Source organism: Haliaeetus leucocephalus, unplaced genomic scaffold, assembly GCF_000737465.1.
Source record: "Haliaeetus leucocephalus isolate CR32 unplaced genomic scaffold, Haliaeetus_leucocephalus-4.0 Scaffold76, whole genome shotgun sequence".
NCBI lineage: Eukaryota > Metazoa > Chordata > Aves > Accipitriformes > Accipitridae > Haliaeetus > Haliaeetus leucocephalus.
Window position 1 is genome coordinate 557,863 of NW_010972512.1, and position 18,667 is coordinate 576,529.

The 18,667-nt window shown below is 49.3% G+C and overlaps 1 protein-coding gene across 3 annotated transcripts in view; it reads left to right on the forward strand.

Annotated features, from left to right (window-relative positions):
• Positions 1-16,873, forward strand: part of MARCH2 (membrane-associated ring finger (C3HC4) 2, E3 ubiquitin protein ligase) — a 31,687-nt gene extending 14,814 nt beyond the window's left edge. For 2 of the 3 annotated variants that reach the window (XM_010580493.1, XM_010580506.1), the window contains 2 exons: positions 10,503-10,712; positions 13,813-16,873. In XM_010580493.1, the coding sequence (XP_010578795.1) occupies positions 10,503-10,712; positions 13,813-13,971 (369 nt within the window). In that variant the 3' untranslated portion in view covers positions 13,972-16,873. The remainder of the gene's footprint in view (positions 1-10,502; positions 10,713-13,812) is intronic. The other variant, XR_775194.1, reaches the window with a different exon arrangement.
• The last annotated feature ends 1,794 nt before the right edge of the window (positions 16,874-18,667 follow it).

The following is an 18,667-nucleotide window of genomic DNA, read 5'->3' on the forward strand; positions in this document are numbered from 1 at the left end:
AACACTGTCTGAGTTTGGAGGCTGGTAAGCACTTGATGAAAAGTCCCCAGTTAGCCAGTGAGAGTGATCCCTGCTGTAGAATCTAACATGCAGCTCGCCATCATCATGCAGCCCTAGAGCAATTCCTTTGCCTGCAGTTCATTGGCAGCAAGCTTTTTCCCGGGCTGTAGCCTGGTTTAATAAATTCCTTGGCAGCAGCCTGCTCTTGCTCTTTCCCAGGGGCCAGCAGCACTTCCCCATCACACAGTGGAGTGCTGTGAGTCTGACACAAGCTGCACTGAGCAGCGTGTGGGCTGTGGCTGAGGCATGCAGGTGTGCCGGGTGTCCATACAACGTGGTTCAGCTGATCAGCATGTGCGCTGCATACCTGGCGTGTCACGAGTGGAGGGCTCCTGCTAGAGTGAAGTGGCTCACCTGGCTGGAAAGGCCACCTGTTTTTGTTGTACTACTTCCACCACGCTGTAAAATGTTCTGGTCCCTGCCTGGAGTCTGCGGAAAATGTCCTGGACTTCAGTTTCTCGTTTTCCTTGGGAGTTGTTACAACTGCTCTGAGCATCTGCACTACTGAAATCTGTGCTCATTGGAAGTAGTGACAATGAGTGTGCTTCACCATGTGATGTTTGTTTGGGCTTTTTGTTCACTTAGAGGCCAATTTACAGAACTTGGGCCACTTTCAAAAGCGCGCCTGCTGTTAGCAGAGGCTCTGCCCTTAGTGCAGAGCTCTTCTGAAAGAGCTGATAACCACCTTGCCAGCTTGCTGGAACTTTCCATTAATATCCTCTGTCTGCAGTCTGGTGTAATCTCATCCCCACACCAGATTGGGCCAAAACTCTTCACTAAATACTTTTGGGAAGTGTCATCTCCAAGTTGCTCATCTGTTTCTGAGAAGGCGGCTAGGGAAAGAGGCTGCTTAGTCATTTAAAAATGACACAGTTCCCTCAGCTGCCTTATCTGAGAGATTCTCCACTCCTTTGTTGCGGGGAGGGGTGGGGAACATTTTGAAATTTTCGGGGAAGTGATGCTCATGTGCGAGTGTGCTGTTTAGTAGCTCTGATAAAAAAAATCTGCTGTTCACCAAGTAAAACTAGGAAGTCAAAATAGAAATTAGTGAGTAGAGGAGGATAAATGGGTTAGAGACTAGGACTGGGAACAATGCGGGAGCATACTTTATGGCAGTGGTGTTGATGAAAGGGTCTGTCCCAGGTGTGAAAGGCTATCCAGGCATCGTAGCTCTCTTCTGCTGTCACGTGGCCACCGTGAAACCCACAAGAGAATTAGGTGACATGCTACCTGCTGATGTTGGTCCTCACAGGAGAAAGCAGCTAGCTTTTGCTGTTCGCTCTGCTGTGTCCAACGTTTCCAGCCTGGGGAGACTTAGAGCTGCTCGTAGTGGCTGTGGTGGTCACTGGTCAGCACTGCTGATCTTTGTGGGAATGGGCCATCAGCCCCACAGAAGAACTAGCTCTGTCTGTGTTTGAAGAGCTTTCATAAGGAGAGAGGCTGAGAGGTGACTGTGGACTGGAGGAGGCGTTTTGGCGAGTGCTGTTGGGAAGCTACATGGTCGAGTTGAAATGCTTCTGCGGAAGCTGCAGAAAGTTCTTGGAAGTCAGGAAATGCCACAACCAAAATTGCCTTAGTTTTTACTTCAGTCCTCTTGTAGATCTGCATTACAGTGTGGTCTTTACATGGTCACAGACTGTGTCTTCCAGGATCCGTGCACGGGTGAAAGATGCCTGCTAGCTAACTTCGTTTATCCTGCTGTGTTGTGTGGCTATGTGCTCTTTTGTATCCCCATTCACAAGACAAAATTAATTCATTTCCCCGTGGGCTTCTCTGGGTTACTTATTGTTGTGATATCTGAGCACTTCACAAACAGTAATTTAATTTTGCAGCCTCCTTTAGGGAGGGAAGACAGCAACCTTGTTCAGCATGGATTAAAGAGAATTTTTTAATAGAATTGGATTTTTATTTTCTTCAAGCAGCCATTTATTTATGTTGTGGTCTGTGCAATGTAAAAATAGTAACAGTGTTTGCTGCCAGTGTGCCTGATCTCTGAACCCAGAGTGGGGGACTCGCCTGAGCCCGGAGCCAGCTCTGGCAGCCATGGGCTGGCCCACGGGTGCAGGGAGGATATCTCCTGCAGTTCAGCCTAGCTCAGTTATTTTTTAACTAAGAAGCTGGTTGAAAGCTGAAAAAACCACAAAAGACTGTTGTTAACTGTTAGGCTGTGAGGTTGATGGGCTGAGTACTTTTTTGGGAGCATGCTTTGAACCACTGCAGGTGAAGATGGAGAGTTGAACTGCGGTCCCAGGTGCCTGGGGAGGGTCTGTAGCCACGGGTGTGGGATGCCGCCATGCCGGTGCCTGTGCTGTGAAAGGAAAGAGTGGCTTCTGTTTGGCTCTCTGAAATGGTCTCCAGTGCAAAAGGGTTGTGGAGTGGGGCTCTCAAGTGAGGAGCATGTCCCCAGCAGAGAACGAGGTGGCCAAGCCTTGGAGAGGGATGGTTTTCTGGTACTTGACTTTCCTACATCAATGTTAGTTTAATGGGCATCCATATGTTTACGGGGAAGTGATCCGAATCCATGAGACTCTAGCCAGCATGGCTGGCGTAGTCAAAAAGTGCAAAATATGTTTGTGTTACCTACTGCTGAAGTTTTCCAGGTATTTAGATGAAATGTTCAAACCAAAAGTTGCAGTGCATACAGCTTTCCTGGAACAGGTAGTTTCTTCTTTTTTCCAACAATGTAAAGCACAGAGAATGCACAGTTACTGCCTAGGATTCATCTTGAGGAAACATCAGTATCTTCGTTGTCAGAGCATTGTAGAAGAACAAGCTCCTTTGCAAACGAAGCATTGCTTCAGTCTAGACAGCTCTTACTCCCAGGCCATGGATGGTCACACAGTTCTCTAGGCAGAGTTGGGTTTATTTGCCCTAAATTTTTACACCTCAGATTAGCCTCAGCCAAACCTTGTTCTTTAGAGCCCTATAGACTATGGAGAGAAGGAAATGCCTCTTGTGATCAATTAATTCCTGCCTCCTTAGAAACCTAAGTTAGGATGGGTTAGCTTGTCTGAAGGTGCCTGCCTTTTTCTGACTCTAGCAGAACCAAGGTAAGTGCTGTTACAGACAGCTCGTTGTATGAGTCTAAATATCCACCCCCCCGCTTAGTGTTCTCCCTTCCATGTAAATTTCTTTCTTTGGTATGAAGCTAAATCCATCACAAACCTATTTTCTCTTACAAAGTGCTCTCCTCACTGAAGATGCTTTGTCCTCTAGGATTTCAGGCAGAGCTGCATGGATTGAGATATTTGGTACTGTATTGGATGTATTGTGTATTTCTAGAAAGCATTATCAAGGGTGATGCTGTGACTTTGTTTCTACAGCCATAAGGAAGTGTGGTCCTTCTGCACAGCTCCTGGTCTTCTCCCTGCCTGCAGCCCACTGCCCACAAAGTGAGGTGGGAGCATGGGTCGGTCCGTGTTTTGTGTACCTGAGCACACTCCTGCCCATTTGCCCTCTCTGCTTTCCCAGGTTACCAGCAAAAGTATTTCCTTTCCACGGCTGCCTTGTTTTGTGTATTTTGCTGTGGCACTGACCCTCTCATTTTTCATTTCATTGACCTCTTGTAAAGGGTTTTAACTTTAACCTATTGTTAATTTTGTCCCCTCTGAGTGTTTCTAAATGGGCTTAAGAAAAACAACACCTCCGGCTTCCAGAGACTCCTGTTTCAGGCCATCTGCCCATGCTGCGAGTCAGCTTTGGTTTCCCATCTCCTTTGGCCCACGCTGCCTACTCGTCCTGGCGCAATCCTGGTGTTGGGCAATCAGTGCCACGGGTCTGTGCTGAACAGCCGAAGTCTCTGTGTGGAAATGTCCCGGGCTGGCAGCTCGGGCAGACGGCTGAGCAGCAGCTGTTTAATCCCAGCAAAATGTCAGTCTATGTTAAAGAGGAAGGATGTATTTTTGTCCACACATCATGTAAATCCTGGGGAGAGGAACCTAGGGGTTACCGGCCTTAGATCTGAGAGTGGGCATGAATTTCTGGTGCTGCGGCCAAGGCTCTGGCTTTGCTAAAATTACCAGGCTGTGGAAAGCCAATGTCTCCTGGTGGTAAAAGCTAATGAGTGTTATGCATGACTTGTTCATAATGCTTCTCTAAGCATTTAATACCTTTGCTAAAGCAAAACTCATTTGAGACAGCTCACTAATTCCAAAAGAGATTTCTCTGGTGAATCAGCCACCACTGGAACAGTTTAGCCACACCCTTTGTTCCCATATTTCTGTCCTTGCAAGCAGGTCTCATGATGGAGCCCCAAGAAGATTCTGCTTCCATGTCTTCAGTGCTGGTGCTTTCCTTCAATATGTGTGTTAACATGCTTTATTTAGAAAAGGCAGCTTTAGTAATATCTGTGTGTGCCTGTGCCTCTGCAAAACAGCTCCTTCCAAGGGTATTATGCAGTACAGGAGAGACTGCCATTTTTTTGTTCCTACTGTTTCTCTTTGTGTTTTATTATGCAGTTTTGATTAAAAGATGCTTATTTTTCACTGACTGCTAATGCTTATTGTTCACTTAAGCTGGATATTTTATATAGGTCAGTGGATTTTTTCTTTTTTTTTTTTTTTTTTGGTCTCATAAGGGAAGTGCGGCTTCCAAACACAACTGTCGCCTGCAACAAAGCATGTTTGAAATTCTCAGAGGTTTGTTTGGCTGTTTGGGTCACACTGGAGTATGGGACACCTCCCGTAGGTCTGCCATGTACTGTCTTTCTGCTCCATCTCACTAGTCTCTCGTACCTCTGTAGCTGTGGGAGGTGCTGCTAGGATGTCTGCGGTACAAGCAAAGTGAGGTTTGCAGGGAGTAATAGTGGTATTCTTATTAATTCTGCTTATGTTACTAGGAAAAGAAATTTTGCCTCTGGGTGCAGCACCCAGTGCAGCGATCACTGGCCCCCTTCCAGTTCAGAGAACTGAGATGTGATGTAAACTCTCCCCCACCCTTCCTCCAGCATTATCTTTGTTGCAGACAGACTTTTTTCTGTGCTTTCCTTGAACTCTTCTGCTGAACTCACTGCACCGTTCTCTGTCTCATCTGTGCTCTTCTACCCCCTTCCTCAGCTTGTCTCCCTCCTTTCTCAGTGCAGGCCTATGTTAGACTCCTGTATCTAGTGAAAAACTAATCACTTTTGGCTCCTGCTGAGTCCCATTCCTCTCTCATCTTTTCCTTTCTCTCTTTACTTGCATTTGCTGTCTGGAGATGCTCTTCTCGGATCCCACCCTAGATCCTCTTGGTATTTTTCTGTGCAGTCCCTGGCACTGCTCTGCAAAGCTGGAATGGCCTCTTTGGGGACAAAACTAGAAACACTTCATCCCTGCTCTCTTGGCACTTATCAGCGCTAGTCCCTTTCTTACACGTCCATCTTCACCACTTTGTCCAGCCCTGTCTGTACCCTGAGGATCTAGAGGACCTGCTACCAGTGGGGTTTCTCTGAGGTGCAGCTGCCATGATGTCATATTTGTGCATGTTGTGGCACGGCATTTCCCGTGGTGACACCAGCCACAGAAACACCTGCTGGTGTGTAGGAAAGTGTCCTGGTGACCTGCAGCACTGCTTGGGTCAGTTCTTCTCCTGTCCACCATTTCTGGTGCTCCTGCAGCTCTTGTTTTCCTTGGGTCAGCCCAGTGCCCTGTTCTTTGTGGTGGCTGGAGCCAGGCTGAGTGCATTGGAAAGGCTCTCATGCCTGTTCAAGGAGAGATTCAGCTTGTTGAGGTTTGTGGAGCATTGAGGGCAGCCAGTTGTGCCATGGGGAAAGGAGGATGAGGAGGGACCACTTTGCTCTGAACTGCTCTGCTTGCAGGGCTAGGCGTGTTTCTGGGTTTTGGCTTCCTGAAGTCTGGGTACCCCATCAGAAAACATCCCTCCCCACCTTGGTAAAGGAAACAGGACCATCCTGCTGGGGCTGCCCGTGGAGCTCAGTGGCCTGCAAGGAGGTTTTGGTGGGTGCCCAGAGAAGAGGTGTGATGGTCCCTCTTCTGAAGCTGTGTTTTTTGACTCAACGTGTTTCTCAGGGCAGGGACAGGGCTAATCGTGCTGCTGTGAATCAAGGTCATGTTTTCCTTTCTGGCTTACGTAGCCAGGCACCAGGTCAGCAGTGAAAGGAAAATCAACAGGCGTCTGAGCAGCCACATGCTAACTTTGGTGGACAGAAAGGACACAGGATGTTTTGTAACACAGCTGATAGTCCTGTTGCTGCTGTGGCTTGCATCATACTGTAGCTGTGAAGCACATGGGGAGCTTTGTGGCAGGGTCAGCTGGTGAGATTGGCAGGTCATGCTGGTCCTGAATGGTGCTCACGAGAGTGGGTGGTCCAGCTGGGAGAGACCCGAGCACGTGCTGGCTGGAGACTGCTGGTTCTGTACTGTGCTGATCCTGCTTAGCATGGGACTGCCATCAGCTGGCACGAGAATGCTGCATGCAATGTGTTTTATGAAAGGGGCTAATAGCTCACAGCTATGTACATTTTGCCACACAAGATGAGCAAGCTGTAAAAGTCAATGAAAGCTTATTCTAAAACACCCATTTATAATGCCCCAGAAAGACTGTAAGGTGCTGAGCATTGCTGGGACGATCCCTCATCAGTCAATTCCCCTTGGTCCCAAGTGGCAGAATGCAGCCCAACTCTGAGACATGCGGAGTAGCAGGTGCTCGCATGGACTGTCTGGGAGACTGCTCTGTTGTACTTTGAGCTCTGTTCTTGGCTTCTAGGGGAGCTGATGATGTCCTGGTGCCTTTTTCTGCATGCCTTCCTCCTGCCTTCTGTCACCTGGGCTCACCCTAGTTTTATGGGCACTACAACATCCAAAGATCAGATACTCATCATCCCATAGGCCTGCCGTGGGTCCAAGAAATGAGCTCCCTTCCACAGCCCTGCTGATCCCAGTAGAAAGAACATCTGGGAAAGCCTCAGGATCATGCTGGAGGACAAAGAAATATGATTGTACCTGGAATAACTTCTTGTTGCACAAGCAGAGGGAGGTTGTTTCCAGTAGGGTGGTCTGAGACCCAACTCATAGCCGAAGTGGGCAGCAAGCAGCCAGTTCTACCTTTTTCCCTTTAGTCTCACATGTGACTGCAGCATGGAAGCAATTGGTTTTGGACTTGGCCTGGAAGAAGACCAAGTTGTGCTTTTGTTGCTTTCCCATGTTTACTTGATAGTTTTCCCTACAAAAATTGTTTAATCTGACTGACCACTTTTTGGATTGTTTGCAAGGTTTATTTTAAGTCCCGTATATGCAGTGATGTGCTGCTGTGCCAGAAACACTGCGCCCTTAGGGTGGCTTATTGTATTCTTTTTTTTACTGTGTCAGTGCCTATTGGCAAACTAAATCAACTGCTTCAAAGGGAAATTAATTTGCTTCCTGCCTTTACATGTTTGGCTCCCATCTTAGGGAGGAAGAAGGAGTTTCAAAGGTCACAAGTAATATAAATAGAGTAAGATGCAGTAAAATACCTATCTGTCTTCAGTCCCAGAGATTCTTACTGTATGAGGGTCAAAAGTGACCCAAGATGTCCTCTTACAGGGGATGGGGTGCTCTGGGATTTCTGCTAGAGGGTTGTTGGTCCAGCCGGGGTAATTCAGCATTTACCTGAGGCAGCACTGTGCTGGTTGGAGTGGAGAAAGCTAGGCACATGGCAAGGGATTCGAATGATGGGGCTTCCAATGCACTGTTTGTAGGAGCAGCTTTACTGTGTAGATGAGCTGCCATCCACCCTCGCTTCCTCTTACGGTTGCTCAGGACTGCGTGTGTGGTCCTTATCTTCCCCACACAGCTCATCACCACTAATCTCCTCTGCAGAGCCACACAAGGGGTGACTTGCACGTCTGCCTCCCTTCTCCTAGCTTCTCCTGGCCAAACCACAGTTGTGGCTGCTCTGAAATTTCCTTCTGACTGTCTGGCCATCAAGTCGTGCTCAGAATGGCTTTAAAATGCTTCTAACTTGCCCTCTGTTATTGCAGGACTGTTGCTCTGTCCCCAGATCTGTCTTGTGCTCTTCAGCTCCCAGCTTGCTCTCTAGCTTCAGTTGTTCTTGCTCTGCTTGGGTCTTTCAGACGCTTCAAGTCACTTCTCTAAAATATCTTGCTTATCAGTCCTCCCACCCAAAATTCCTGGCCAGGCTCTTATCTGTTGCTGCAGCATCCTCTTCTCCGTTCTTGGCCAGCTCGGTGTCCCATCACAGGTAACTGCAGACCATGCTGCTGCTGTGGCTCTGACCACGTTGCTGTTCCTTGCCCAGATTTGCCACCTCCCCTTTCTCTTTCCCATTTCAACAAAAGTTGTCTGTGCTTCTCACCCTGTCCTCACCCCTCTGCTGTGTCTCGCTGTACATCCCTCACATTAGACACTCTCTGTAGTTAAATCTGCACTAATATGTGTGCACCCTTCCATGTTCCCCTTCTGGGCCAGCACTTTCTGCTTGTCTTTCTGGCCAGCCATGTCCTCAGGCTACCTACCAGTGCTCTGTTTTGACCCATGTAGTCTCGTTAAGTTCTTGCATACCTGCCACCACCCCTTCTGTATTGCTATTTAAACTGTGGTTTCCCCTGTAGGGAAGGAGATTTGTGTGCGTAGTTCTCAGACGGGTCCCTTTTCATGCTGCCTGTTCAAAAGTGGGCACCCTATTCCAAGTCTGGCAGTAGGACATGCCTGCCTGGCCCTGGCTGCCTTGGGGATATTCCCTTCCCTGCTCTGACAGTGCCTTTTCAATCATGTTCTCCAATTTTTTTTTTTTTTTTTTTTTTTTGAGGAAAAAAAAGTCCTAAATGAGACCAGTCATCCTTGTGCAGGAAAGGAGGAAGGATCCAGCAGCCCAGCGTACAGAACCACTAGTAAAAATGTGGTGTAACAACTCTGGGTATTGGTAGGAACCACAGCTGCTTGCTGTTCTAAAAAAGGAAAGGAAAGGCTGAAAATAGCATAATCCCAGGAAAAGTAGAACAATTGCTGTTGTCAAAGTATCTAAAATGAACCCACACTGGAAGCAAGTTGGGACTCCTGAAAGTAGTGAACATTTAGAGATTGCCTGTTGAAGGAAATCTGCCTGCAACACAGCTGCGTTCATTCTGTAACCTGCTAATTTTTGAGAGCTGCAAGATGGAAGTGCTTGCAAAGCCTCTTGGTAACACAGAGCAAAGTGCAGTAACCTCCACTGTGACAGATCACTTACTGCCTGGGAGGCAAGAAAGCAAGCCTGAAAATGGGAAGGACTACACTAGAATTGGCTCTGTCCTGGTCCTGGTAGATCTCTTCTGTGTGTAACGTGGTGGCCAGTGGCTGGCCACCAGCAGTGGAAAGGTCTTTGGGATTTTGTGGTCATGAAGGTGGAGTTTTCAGCAGCTGTCTCTGTATGATCAGGCCTCATCCCTTCATGGTCACTTGTGATCCACTGAGATCTGGGAGAGAGCGATGGGGGATCTTCCTCCAGCCAGCCGAGTTCTGTGTCTCTCTTCACCTGGCAGCTGTGCTGCTTTCTCTTTAGAAACGGTCAAAGGTTTTCTCTGTGAGAAAGATGCGGATTTGGGCGCAGGTTGTTCTGTAAAAGAAAATGGGTTTGTGTTACCTTCCTCTGCCAGGGCCAGCCCAACAGCATGGCCCCTTGGCTGCTGTCATGCTTTGTCCACTCAGGTGCAAAACTTCCTGCTAGTTACTCACTTTCTTTTTTCTCTTCTTTCTTTTTTTTTTTTTTTTTTTCCCCCCACCAGTCTTGGTTTCCTAGTTGCTGAAGTGATATGCTTTCTTCCTCTCTGTCATCATCTCAGTGAAAATACTGGGTGCATGGATGTTTGCATTTCCCACTGATGGCCCTGGATTGCCACAGCTTGCTCAAGCGCCAAGGACAGTGCCCATACCCTTGAGAGCATTCCTTCTCCAGAGCTGTCTTGCACAGTCTCTCAGGTGGACCTGGGTGTTTCAGATTTGATTTAAATCAGGAGCGAAACTCTAAAATGCCACGATTCTCCAAAAGGAACCAGAGGCCTGATTTGGGACAGTTGCCCTTATGGCTTGGCCTGGCCACAGACCCTAATGCCCCAGTTTCCCATAGCCTCTACACCAGTTGCAGATATGTTTCTGTTGAAGCTCAATCCAAGACCTGTCAGACCTTTACTAAGCCAGGCTTTACTGAACCGGCCTTCCTCTGGCTGCTAGCTGCTGCCTGCTTCTTGCTACTCCAGCGAAGAGCCCAGGCAGCTCCTGTATTTACTACTGCCTTGCCCTGCACATATTCTTCAGCTGTCTCTTCCCTTTCCCTTTTTGGTTGTTGAAAATATACTTGATACTCTCTAGCTCTATTTTTGTGAAGGTTTATGTGAGTTAAGTATATGCACCAGGTACGTATAGACTGCAGAGAGCATGTGAGAGCTTCCCGGCATAGCAGTCCTGTTTTGCTAGCATGCTGTGTGCTCTGTGTGCTGCTGACTAATGCCCTTTTTCCCTTCCTTCTGGCAGTGGCTGAAGGATCCTGGTCCCCGCAATGAGAAGAGGACCCTTTTCTGTGACATGGTGTGTTTCCTGTTCATTACTCCCCTGGCGGCAATCTCTGGCTGGTTGTGTCTGCGCGGAGCCCAGGATCATTTGCAGTTCAACAGCCGACTGGAGGCCATTGGACTCATAGCACTAACTATAGCACTTTTCACAATCTACGTCCTTTGGACGCTGGTAAGTGTCTGCTGCCCAGGCCCTTGTTTCTGTTCAAAAGGGGGATCGAAGTACTGGCTTGCACGGCATCAGTGCAGCCAGCCGTTTCTTACTCCCCTTGTGCGAAAACCTAGGGCTCTTTCTCTTGAACATCCATTTAATTATCTTCTAATGGGAGCTGCTAAAGTTGTTGCTGAGAATGAGAAACCACATCCTGATCATCTACTCTCCAGACTGACATGGGAGCTGTGTTCCCTGGGGTATCATGTACCTGGGCGCAGACATGCCCAAGTGTGGCTGGAGTTGGGTGGGAAGGTCTGGTGCTGGTGGCAGGCAGTGTTCCAGGTGTTGTGCGTGTTCCTATTTTGGGGAAGAAACACAAACTTCATACCCAGATGGTTTAGGGGAAAAATAAAATCTGGAAAATATTTGACCCCTAAATAATCTGCCCTCATGTCCCTCCATGCTTTGTGCTGCCCAGCACAGGTTGGCCATGCCTGAAGGAGGTGCAGACTGGCCATTGGCAGTCTCTGTGGCCCACAACTAAACAAAGTCCTACACAGTATTTTTAAGATGTCAGCAGCACAGAAGGATGTGCGCAAGGAACACTGCGGCCCTGGGGAGACCTCTGACTTCTCTCGCATGCTGGGCTTTTGGACTCGAGCCCTGAGCCAAGACTGGGTAGCCAGCCTGTCCTGACCCACTGCTGTGCCTTTACAGCTGTGCTGCTGGGTTGGAGGCCCTGGGGATTACTGGGAACCTGCACTTGACCCTGTCTGGGTGTTGAACTGATCTGTGCTGGGAAAAAGCTTCCTGCAGATGCCCCACTTTGCATCTTTTTGGACATGCTGAATTAGGCAGCTGGGAGCTTGCAGCTTGGGGTGAGTCCCGAAGAGCAGGAAAGCAAATGTGAATTTGCTATGTTAGCACATCTGTGAGTGCTCCCAGCTGAGAGCCCAGAGGAGCAGCTGGACTGGGGGGCAGCTCCCTGCCCTGCTGTTCCCTGAGCCCTTGGGGCTCCCAGGCCGGGGACTTCCCATTCAGTTTCCCATCCCGCTGTTTCCCATTCAGTTCTTTTGTGTTGTGTTGCTGGGTGGGTTTCTGGGTTTGGATCTTCATTTCAGCTCTCCTATTCAAAGCCCTGTTTGTGTGTGCTCATGCCCTGTCGATACCCTTTTCCAGCTGCTTGCTGGGAGGCACCATTTTGGGAAGGGAAGAAGTGCAGTTACTGGAGGAGAAATAGTGGGACCCCAAAAAGCTGGCAGTTCTGCAGGCAGTGGAAATGCCACAGCTCATTTCCCTGCCATCTCATGCTTTGATCTCTCAGAGTAACAGCTTTCTCTGGGGTTAGGACATTCTTTGCAACTCTCCCACACAGATGCAGGTGCCAGTGGAGGGTGAGCTGGTGCTGCAGCCTTTGCTCTGGGTGGGTGCAGCAGTGCCTGATCTGTGTTTCTGTCAAAATATGCAGCAATTGCAGTGCACCAGCAGCTCTTGAGGAAAGTCTCCACTGCTGCATGTATGTGCTGCATAAGGTTGATTTCTGGAGAAAGCCAAGCTAAAATTGGAAACCTTAAGAGGAAGTGCTTCCATCTTCTCTGTCCCAGGACTGGTCTGAAGGAGCTGGAAATCTGGAGGAAATGGAAGAATGGGGGGTTTTTTGTGAAATAATGAGTCCTGACTAAAGTGGCTCCAGTTCTGCTGTGCTTCACATTTCCTTGAACAGAGAAGGGCATTAAGTGAAGCCCCTTTATTCACATTTACCGTATTCAACTGCAATTCCGTGCAGCCATGGGCTGTGCAGCACAAAGGGCTGTTACATGGGTGGGTGGTGATGGCTGTAATCAGTGTGAGGATTGCGAGAGAAGCCATGGCCAAGGTTGCAGCTCCTTCCTGTGGAGCTTTCCTTGAGGTTTGCACCATTACCTCCCCATTCATATGCTGTATCTGAAGACTGTGAGATGCATTTGCTTCTTTTTTATCAGCAAACAACCTTATTCCCACAGTTGTCCCTCTAGAACAGGAAAAAGGGGAGTGCACAGATCAATGAGCTAATTATCTCAATGCCATGGCACAGTTCTCATAGCAGATGTCTGAGACCTATCCAAAAGTGATAGGAATACTGACTTTTCCTTGTCAGATACGCTTCTTGGTACTTCCTGCTTGCCAGCTAAATGTTTCCTGTACTTGTACAAAGTATGAAAGCTTGGTTTTGATGAGTCACTGACTGGATTCATTATTTAATTTTCTTACTCACAATTTCTAGCAAAATAAATAGGAAGGAAATATATGCTGGTTTTACTCCTTCCTCAAGAAATTCTAGAAGAGTTTAATTTCAAAGCTAAGGAATCAGCAAGAGCTGTGAGAAAATCTGTAGTTGTGTTCATGATTGCAAAAGAACACAGCAAGGAGTCCAGCCTGCTGGGGAAGCACAGCTTGAAGCTCCCCCTTCCAGGTCTGCTCTGAAACTGCAGGGCCAGCTCATGCCTCTGCTTAGGTCCCCTCCAGCCTTTGCATCCTCTCCTGTCTTCCTCCGGGTGGACAAGTCTCCCAGGCTACAGTGTTGTCAGAAAAAATTAGTCCAACCTATGTCCTGTTGTTGCAGACCAAGGAAAGAAGGCTTTTTCAAAGGGCAGAGAAGATCCACCAGGATCTGTGAGATGGGAGGAGGCTGGTTGGATTCAGCCATTTGAGGCTGGTCCTGTTGAGAACCCCTCGTTCTGCCCAGCCAAGGCACTCACTTCAGCCCGTGGCTAGAGTGAAAGGGCAAGTTGTGATTCCTCCCTGCCACATCTCACTGGCCTGGTACCCAAACCCAGCTGAGCCAACTCTGTCCCTCTGTCCTGGTGCTGCCCAGAAAGCCCCTTTGGCTGTGCCATGCTCAGCCTGGTGTTACCAGAAATTAATTGATTCCTCGTCAAAGGCTTGAGACGTGGAGTGCCCCAAACCATTTCAGGATCAGTGCTGTCTCCCTTGTCCGGGGGGTGCTGGTGGCTTGAGAAGGAATATGCAGAAAGCATGCAGATGGTGGATGGGTGGCTGCATCTCACTTGGCCCTCTACGGTCTTCGGCACTTGTGACGGGGGTTTGGTAACCAGACCAATGCATTATTGCCCACCAGGTTTCGTTCCGCTACCACTGCCAGCTGTACTCGGAGTGGCGAAGGACCAACCAGAAAGTCCGCTTGATGATCCCAGCCTCACGGAGCCCTCACCCTGTGCCCCACTCCCTCCTCTCCGCCAAGCTCATGAAGAAGACCGCGGATGAAACCACTGTCTGAGCCGTCCCTTGGCCGCTGCGCCACATGGCTGCTGGGGTGAGGGCAGCCCTTCGCGGCTGGCAGAAGCAAAGAAGGTTGGGTGTCCCCTCATGCGCAGGAAACATGGCAACTGTGGAGGCACTAGAAAACAATTGTCCCACCTGAAGGGACTTTGCAGTCAGCATGTACTTTATACTATGGCAAACAGACAGATAATCAATGTCTGTCATGTGAAATGGCCCAAAAGAGCCAGATGGCAGAATACGCCTGTCTGCAGGGACACTTTCCTATAACTAAATACCATATGTGGAAAATATCTCCCTCTCTCTATATATAATATTATTTTTTAATGGCCATGCATATTGTGTTTCAGTCCTTTTGTGTTGATGTTCTAAGCTTCAGTATAGAAGCTGGCAGCCTGATCTCATTCAGAGGTTAAATCTATGCCTTTTCTCCAAATGAGCATATAAAGAACACTTTTCATCGACCGTTCTTGAAAGTCCCCTTCTCCTTTGCACTAAATTGGTTTTTGATAATACTGCAGCAGCCTTTCCCATTACTCTTTGGTCTCTTTCGTGGTGTTTCTGTCCTTTCTAGAAAGTTGTGTGTTTTTAATAATTATTATAATCCCAGAAGGAGTAAAATGATGTGATACTGAATGGAGACATTTTGTATTGTAAAGTACTGTAATTTTGAGAATTTCAAAATAAGTTTCAAAATGAGAAAATCTTTTCCTGGGCAGACGTGATCTCACAAAATGCTTTCCTTGCAGATCCTGGCTCATCCCCAGGACTCAGATGCACTCAGCTCTTGGTATGTCTGGCAAAGGTAGATGGAGGATCTGAGGGCGGGAAGTGATGGCTCGTACTAGCTAAACCCACCATTGCCTTTTGCTTTTAAAAGATTCAGAAAGGAGCTTTCCTGACCCCAAAAGGTGAGAGTTGGAGTCTCTGTTTGCTGATGTCCTTTCACCATCTTGAGGCTGGACCTCTTGTAGTATCAGTTACACACATACCTTATGGGACAGGCCGTGCTCTGCAGCTGCTGGGCAGGACATAGGTGGTCTCGGCTGTTCTCTGTGTGCTTTATTTGCACATTCCTGGGCAGCAGCTGGCGGAGCTGCTGTGATTTGGTTCATCTGAAAGTGCTGCGTGCCTGTTATATCACCTCTAGTGAAACACCCCAAGTTCGCTGGTTCACAGAGAACAGGCTCCGAGTCCCTTATCCTGCGGGGCCAACATTCCTCCTCTTCCTTCATCCACCTGCTTTTCCAGCACACCCAGCTAATGAGCTCCTCTGTCTTGGAGCGCCCAATCTGCCAAGGGTATCCCTGAGTTTGGCTTTAGTCCTTGCCTCTCTACTGCCTCCCCACCCTGCCAGATGATGCCTGTGCTTGGGGCTGTGCTTTCTTGAGCCCCATGAGTGGGGCAGGCCATAAGGATGCTGGTGTTGGTGCTGCCCTGCTGGGTGCTCCAGCGGTGTGTGTGGCTGCTTGGCGTGACCCTTGGCTCTCACTCCTGCAATGGTGAGGGTAGATAGCAGGGAGGAGGCAGGCTCCAGGTTGCCTGAGTCCTTGCAGTGGGTGGTGGTATCACACACTATGTCCCTCCACTTCTTTGCTGAACCCAAGTGGATCAGTCCAGTGCTCCGCTAGATCGAGACCTGCAATTTCTTGAATTCAAAGCACCGCGTGCCATTCTTCCTTCTCTCTAGCTGCAAAGCAGGATGCTTTTCCTTATGTGTTCCCTGTTCCTTGACCCTAGGCTGGAAGTAGCTGGTGGCATGAGCAGCAGGGGCCAGTGTCCTATCTCTCCCAATAGGATTGCTCCAGCCCTGTGGCCTGGTTTGCGTTTGCTCTTCTCCTCCATCTCCTGTCTCGGATTTCTCACGCAACTCGATGATATCCCAGCACATCTTGCAGCAGCCTGTCTCTGCCCAGCTGTGAGCCCCTGTGGGCTGGTCCAAGCTGGTCTCTGTTCTGAGCATGAGGGTCTCGTTTGATCACGGGGTGAATATCTTCTACATAGCCAGGCTGTGCTCCTCTGCTCCCTTCCTGCCAGCTTCCCTGCTTGTCTCTTCCCTTCTGCCACGTACCCATGGGCACCTTCCCTTTTCCCTGTTGTGCAGGGATGACTTGTCCCCAGGTGCTCCTGGAGGCTTGTAGTGCAGAGAGGCCTCTTCAGCCTAGCTGCAGTTACGGTCCCTGCACAGCAGCATCCTGCTTCAAATCAGCTTGTGCAGTGGAGCTCCCATGCAGGCGCTGCCTCCCTCCACACACCCCTTCCCTTGGCAGTGAGTGCTGCACCACTGCTCTGTGCCTTGTCCTGGGTACGCCTTTCTTCAGCCCTTCCCCAACAAACCTTGTATCACCAGGACATTCCCAGTGAAGAAAAATTTGGGGATTTGGTTTAACCTTCCCAGCCCTGGCTGCCTCCTAGGAGCTTGGTCTTGCACTGTGTCTAGTTCTGGCAGGTAACGAAGGATGTGCACTCCCGCACCACGTTCCCCTAGTAAGGACTTAATGGAGCCAGTGTTTTGGTTAGGAAACCCACTGTTGATCCAAATATGCAACTGTGAAAGCCAGAAGTCCCTGGCTGGGGGCAACTGGGGCCCGGCCCTGTGCTGCTGCGCAGCCATGGCTTCACTCTCAGCTTCGTTGTCTTTATCGTAGTTGCCAATAATTGGAGTTGTCGCATGTGCCCCTGCAAAACCCAATAGCAACTCTTTGAGTTTTCTCCTCCTTCCCAGAGGAGATGTTCAGCTCATGGATGTAGGAAATCAGTGTCTCTGACCCGCCACGTTCCAGTGTCATGGGGAAACGGGCTGTGCAATTATGTAAATAAAAGTGAGACAAACTTGGGCTGTTGTGTTGTTACTGGAGATGGGAGGGCCTGAAGAGGCCAGGCTACCTCCTTGATAGTGAGCTGTGGCAATGCCTCCGGGTGCTGTGTCTGAGGCTGCAGCGTGCGAGAGCTGCCGGTGGCTGGAGGGGCTGATCCACGCTCCTGGGACACACTGCACAGCTGGTGTGGAGAGCCGTCGGGGCCAGCATCGTGGTAGGGGCTGCAATGTGGTGTGGAGCAGGATGCCTGCCCAGGGCTGGATCTGGCACCTCGGGGCAGAGACCCAGGTACCCATCGGTCCCTTTTCCATGGTGTGATGAGGAGCCTCAACACCTCCTGTGGTCCCAGCCCTGCCCTTAGCCCCTGGCCATGGGGTGGGCATTGGACCTGTACTGCAGAGCCTGGTTAGAAAGGCTGCGCTGCTTTTGAAGAGGCAGGGGGGGATGGAAATTGTTAAGCTGCATGTTAAAAGTGCCATTCAAGACACTGCAAAAACAATGTTGGAACGTGTTTCCAAGGCCCTGGACAAGGCCTTAGCCTTGGGCAAGACCTTGGATGAGACCCATGTTTCCTGGACAAGCTGGTAAATCAAGAGGGCTCTGGGCTTGTTTATATTAAAAAAAAAAAAAAGCTTTAAAAGAGAATGCTATGTTCCTACAGAGAAGGCTCACCCCAGTCCTTTAAAATAAAACTGTGCTGCAACACAGCAATCTGCCCAGGATGAGAAGAAAAAGCAGCAGCAGCAGCCAGAACAGTGTAAAAGAAACAGAAAACCCAGAGAAAGAGGGCTCGCCATTAGAAAAGGAGATACGTTTTAACAGGGACCGCTTTCATTCACGGCTGCTCAGAAGAACATACTGGATCTGAGCAGGATTTGTTTGAAGCATCTCTGACACAGACCAGTGTTGAGAAAAAACCTCATTATTGAGGTGCCTCCGCTGCCTGTCGCCGCAGCCTTTTCTACCGGCAACAGGGAGGCTCACGTAGGTCTGATCAACACCCTGCTCTACCTTTGCTGCCAGGACAGACCCCACCTTGGTGCCGACGGGACCGTGGGCTTCGTGAGTTACCCGCTGCCCTCCGTGTCCAGCCACCGGCCGATGAGGCAGCGCATTGACTGCTGGCCCCATGCCTTCGCTTGGTCACAGCCGTGATGTGCTGTCCACGCAGGCCCTGGCTATGGGACAAAAACTCCTGGCTCAGCTTGTTTCCCTGAAACATGCTCCTTAGAGGCTTTTCAAGGACTTCTGCGTTCCTGAAGGCTTCCTACCCGCAGCAGCACCAGAATGTGGAGATATCTCTTGCACAAGGAGAGAACTGAATTTAAACTCCCACAAGTCTTCACGGTGCAATACTACATGAAATTGTTGTGTTTCTCACCAAAATGTTGTAATTGTGCAACTCAGCTGCCAAAGAATTGATTTTTTTGGGGGGGGGTGGGCACAGCAAAAAAGAACCCATTAAACCTTTTCTCACCCTCCAAAACACAAAATTCCAGTGAAGAGGATCCAGGGCACCAATCTGTTGAGAAACCCAGCTTTCCTCCTGTCTCACCCTGCCTGTGTCAGGGTGACTAAGCTGGCTTTCAGAAAGCAGTTTCCTCTTCTTGGTTGAGGTAGGTGTTCCTCACCACACAGGACAAGTCCTCTGGGGTGTTTCCCATGACAAGGAGGGTGCTCTGTGCTTCAGAGAGGCCCCTCACATTTCAGGATTGGTTTGGGGACTCTGCAGGTATGTGCTCATGGCTGGGATCTCTCCACAGGACCTGGGGCTCCGGGTACCAGCCAGCTGGTCGGCACACAACTTGGAGGCCTCCTTGGCTCTTCTCTACAGAGATGTGAGGACCAGACCCCGTGGCTAGAATGGCATTAAAA